Source organism: Pezoporus wallicus, unplaced genomic scaffold, assembly GCF_028554395.1.
Source record: "Pezoporus wallicus isolate ANWC-B61680 ecotype Strahan unplaced genomic scaffold, APGP_CSIRO_Pwel_v1 scaffold_7107, whole genome shotgun sequence".
In the NCBI taxonomy this organism is placed as follows: Eukaryota; Metazoa; Chordata; class Aves; order Psittaciformes; family Psittacidae; genus Pezoporus; species Pezoporus wallicus.
Window position 1 is genome coordinate 7546546 of NW_026642114.1, and position 4478 is coordinate 7551023.

Consider the following 4478-nt stretch of genomic DNA (forward strand, 5'->3'; position numbering starts at 1 on the left):
GGGGCACATCAGTGCCAGCGGGCCCTGAGGAGGTCTGAGGGGAAAAGGTACCCACAGACCATTTTTAATCCATTCCCTCCCATGCAAATCTCTCCCACCTCCATGAGTGTCAGCCTGAGCACAAGTGCATCTCGGGGGTCCTATCCAGCATGATGTCCCAAAACAGCCTGGGGTGCCTGACATCCTCAACACCTGCACCCATGGGTTCACCTCACTGGGCTGAGAGGGATGATGTGGGGATTGCTGGCATATCCCTGCTGTAGAAGCCAGTCATTCCCACACCGCCAGTGATGCCCTGGCTTTAACCAGCCCTGGTGCTGAATGCAGTGGGTGCAACACATCCAGGGCACAGCGTAGCCACCACTGCCATGTCCTGAAGAAGCACTGCCTAGAAAACCAGCCTTCACATACCAGGGGGATGGCATAGAGAGGTGGGGACTCCTGCATGGCTCCTACCCCGCTCCCCACCACCAGATGGGTGCCACAGTCAGATGGATGCTGGTGTGGAGGAAAGCTGGTCATAGCTCCCCTACATCCTTACACTCTTCAGCAGAGGGACGTTGCATGGGTGGCAGGCTGGCCTCTCTCCACCTCCTCCAGCTCATACTCCTCAGCATCAGAAAGGGGCAGCCCATTGACACTGGGCATGGGCTCACATTCGGTGCTGCGGGTAGTGGCGTGGGTGATGCTGGGAGAGTATTTCTGTGACCACAGCACACGGTGGCTGGGGTGGCACATCACCTCTTTGAACATCTCCCGGAAGCGGGTGGACATCAGGTTGTAGAGGATGGGGTTGGCAGCTGAGCTCAGGTAGAAGAAGACACCAGAGATGATGTGGACGTACTGGAACATATGGAGCATATGGCTGGTCCAGGTGGAGATGAAGCTCCAGACAAGGCGGTCAGTGTGGAAGGGGGCCCAGCAGATCCCAAACACCACCACGAGCACAACTGTGGGGAGCCGAGGAGCCAATGTTACTGGAAGACTGGAGTTCCTCCCCCAGGGATCTCCAGTCCCTGGCAAGTGCTGCCCCTTTTCAGCTTTGGCCAAAGCAAAGAACACCCAAAAAAAGCAGAGGAGAAAGGAATGGGGAGAAGGGAAGGGCTCCCTCAGTGTCTTTTTGACTTTCTGTGGAGGGGCTGGAGCTCTTCTGGACAGCATCTCCTCTCTATCTCCTGCCAGGGCTGCTCCAGGCACTCCTGTCCCATGGGTCTCTGCTCCCTGTCGCAGGGACATGCAGCATAGTCCTGGGGACATGCAGCACAGCTCAGGGATGCCCCTGTGGGCATTCAGTCTCCAGGAACCCTGCCACCTTCACTGGCAAAGTCCAAGGAGCAAGAGCTATTTGTGCCCTTCCCTTGTGCTCTGGTTTTGGTTTAATAACCCAGCTTTCCCAATGGAGAGGAAAGGGGGTGATGTAGGGTGGTGTCTGGTTCCCCTGTCCTGCCATACCCATGCCACACAGCACCTCCATGCCACAGTGGGGCCAGGTCCTCCTTTGTCCCCTTCCCAGACGTGGTGCTGGGGGAAGTGGAGTCACCACTTGTCTGAGGTACAGCGGAGAAGCAGCCCTGGCCCTGCCGATGGACTGGGTCAGGCAACCTGCCATCGCTGTGCTATCATGGGGCTGGGAGCATGCAGAGGTCAGCATGCCAGGGAGACAGCTATCCACGAGCAGCAGCTCCCACTGCTGGGAAGAGGGCCAGAGGCTGCGGAGATGGTGCTGAGGAGAGGAGCAAGAGTGCAGAGCAGTGGGATGGAGGGATGCTCCAGTCCAGCGGTGGATCAGTGCATCATGGCCCTGGGATATTGCTGCAGGGCTGGGTAGGAATCGTGCCCCTCTGGGAAATACCACCACCACCACCAGCATGCAAGGTCTGGGCTGGGGGACAGGGAGCAGGTTCCCCCATCCCAATCCTTTCTCACTCAGCATTATCCTTAAGGAAGGGAGGTAGCTGGCATGAGCAATCCTCACCATTGGACTGGAGCCAACAGATCTGCCTTTGCCCCAACACCCCACAAGTGAGCCCTGCAGCCTTCCTCTGGGATGACTCAGCCTCAGTGCTCTGGACTGGCTTTGCCTCAGTTTCCCCTCAGCATCCTGCCAATGCAGCTTTGGGAGATACCCCCTGGCTCTTCCCATCCCCAGAATTGGATTCCCCAGTGTCAGACTCACACAGCATCTTCGTGACCTGCCTCCTCTTGACTTTCTTCTGTCCCTGGGAGTTGTGGCATTCATGGCTGCCACCAGCCTTGGCTCCCAAGGCCTCCAGCATCTTTTCTTTCTTGAGCTGCAGGCCAATGAGCAGGTAGAGGATGCTGATGGTCCCCATGGGCAGGAAGAAGAAGACGATGGTGGTAATCTGGATGATGAGGTTGTAGGTCAAGCGCGGCTTCACCAGGGTGCAGATCTCCGAATCAGGCACTCGCCCCCGTCCTGGCACATAGAGAGGCTGCAGCCCATGGAGGCTGGTGTTGGGGATGGAGCAGATGACAGACAAGATCCAGATGGTGATGATGACCCTCTTGGCATGGTTCCTGGTCACCACGTACTTGGCCTTGAGTGGATGCACCACGGCGATGTAGCGCTCCACACTCAGGGCCGTGACATTGAGGATGGAGGCAAAGCAGACAGCCTCGAAGAGCAGTGTCTTGAAATAGCAGCCACTGGCGCCCAGCAGGAAGGGGTAGTTGCTCCACATGTCGTACAGTTCCAGTGGCATCCCCAGCAGCAGCACCAGCAGGTCAGACATGGCCAGGCTGAAGAGGTAGTAGTTGGTAGGTGTCCTCATGAACCGGTGCCGGAGGATGACAATGCAGGTGAGCATGTTGCCCAGAGCCCCCACCACGAAGATCAACAGGTAGATGACACACACTGGGACAAAGAAGCTGGACCGTCGAGGTCCCAGGTACTTGTCCCGCAGCTGTTCCTCTGTCAGGTTGGCATCCTTGGGGTCAAACAAGGTCTCTGGGTGAGTCCTGTTGCAGAGATCAGGGCTGACAGGCTCCATGGGAAAGTCTTGCTGGGACAGGTAAAACTCAGGGCCAGAGCAGTTGATGTAGGGATTCATTGCTGAAGAGAGACAGGGAGGTCTGTGGGACGCTTTCCCAATCCCTCTGCTGCCCCAGCTCCCTCTGACTCTCCCCATTGGTGTCAGGATGCTGCTGATCACCACAGCTCTGCACCCTCACTCCCATCCTGTCCCAACCTCAGCCTTTCCTTTGGAAAACAACCCAAAATCTCCCTGCAACCTGCCTCCAGGGTTCTCAAGCACTCCTTATCCCATTTCTCATGCACAAGTAACACTGGCACCTCCCCAGCCCACCTTGCCCCCTTTCCCCTGTTGCTGGAGGGATGTCAGCAGGGCTGTCCTCTCTCCCTGCTCCTGAAGCAAAGCACGACACAGCCCCAAAGCCAACCCCAAAACCCAATCCCAGCTCCAGCTCTACCAGCTACACAAAGGGGCTGACAGTGCAACCATAAAACTGCAAGAAGGAAAAGCTGATTTTCCAACCCAAGAAGGACTTACGGCTTGTTGGGAAGCTCTAGATGAAGGCTCAGGTCCCACTACCCGTGCGCCGGATGAGGTTGGGCTGAGGAGGGAGCGTGGGAGGGGATGGAGACTTCACTGCCTTAAGAGGCAGGCTAATGAAATCCTGCCGCTGCTCTCCCCTCAGAGCTCAGCTGCCTGCCCTTACCCACCTTCTGCCTCTTGTCCTCAGTCAGCCGACAGGCTGGCAGGGAAGCCACAGGGGTGCTGGGGACTTCCTCTCCCACCACTGGGCAAGCAAAGCCTGATGCTGAGACCCTATCCCTGCGGGGGGCTGACTCGTTGCTTGCAAAGCAGCACTGGCAAGAGGATGCTCTTCAGAAAGAGGGAGGAAATAACATTAATATAATAAACTCCATTGACTCTAAGAGAGTCCCGGGGGACAGTGGTGCAGTCATCTCAAGCCCCACCAGCAGCCTTTTCAACACAGGTATTTGCCATTTGTGTTCCCTCTGTGGTGAGTAATGCATGGATCAGCCCCACTGCCAGGAATCACGGCCCGCACAGTGCCCAGTTGTCCAGGTTCATCCAGGGGAGAGGCAGACGTGCAACCCTGGGTCACCCGAATCATTCCCCTGTGGAGCAGGTGGCTCCAGCCAGCTTCTGTCACATTTCCATGCAAGTAAGCTGCTCCACTCACATTGCTACCCCTCACTCTGCACTGGGGTCTGTTCCCTCACTGTGCCCACTGTTTGTCAGTCTGTCTGCACTCCTGCCCCGTCCTCTGTGCTGGCACCCCATCCTGCTGATACGCCTTGGTCACAGGACAATACTCCTGCTCTGTAGCAGCATGCAGGCCCTTGCATGCATGCACAAACACATGTGCGCGCACACACATGCACACAAAGCCATGCACACACATACACATGCACACATACATGCATGCACAAACTCACGCGTGCCTGCACCCCCACGAAGAGCTGCCGG

General features: G+C 57.0%; 1 protein-coding gene across 1 annotated transcript; it reads right to left on the bottom strand.

The window, feature by feature from the left end:
• Positions 1-231: 231 nt before the first annotated feature.
• NMUR1 (neuromedin U receptor 1) lies at positions 232-3924 on the bottom strand. Its single transcript, XM_057427188.1, has 3 exons — positions 3531-3924; positions 2177-3073; positions 232-950 (listed from the first exon to the last, which is right to left on the bottom strand). The coding sequence occupies exons 2-3, from the start codon at positions 3069-3071 to the stop codon at positions 547-549; spliced, it is 1299 nt and encodes a 432-aa protein (XP_057283171.1). The 5' UTR covers positions 3072-3073; positions 3531-3924; the 3' UTR covers positions 232-546.
• Between the last annotated feature and the right edge of the window lie 554 nt (positions 3925-4478).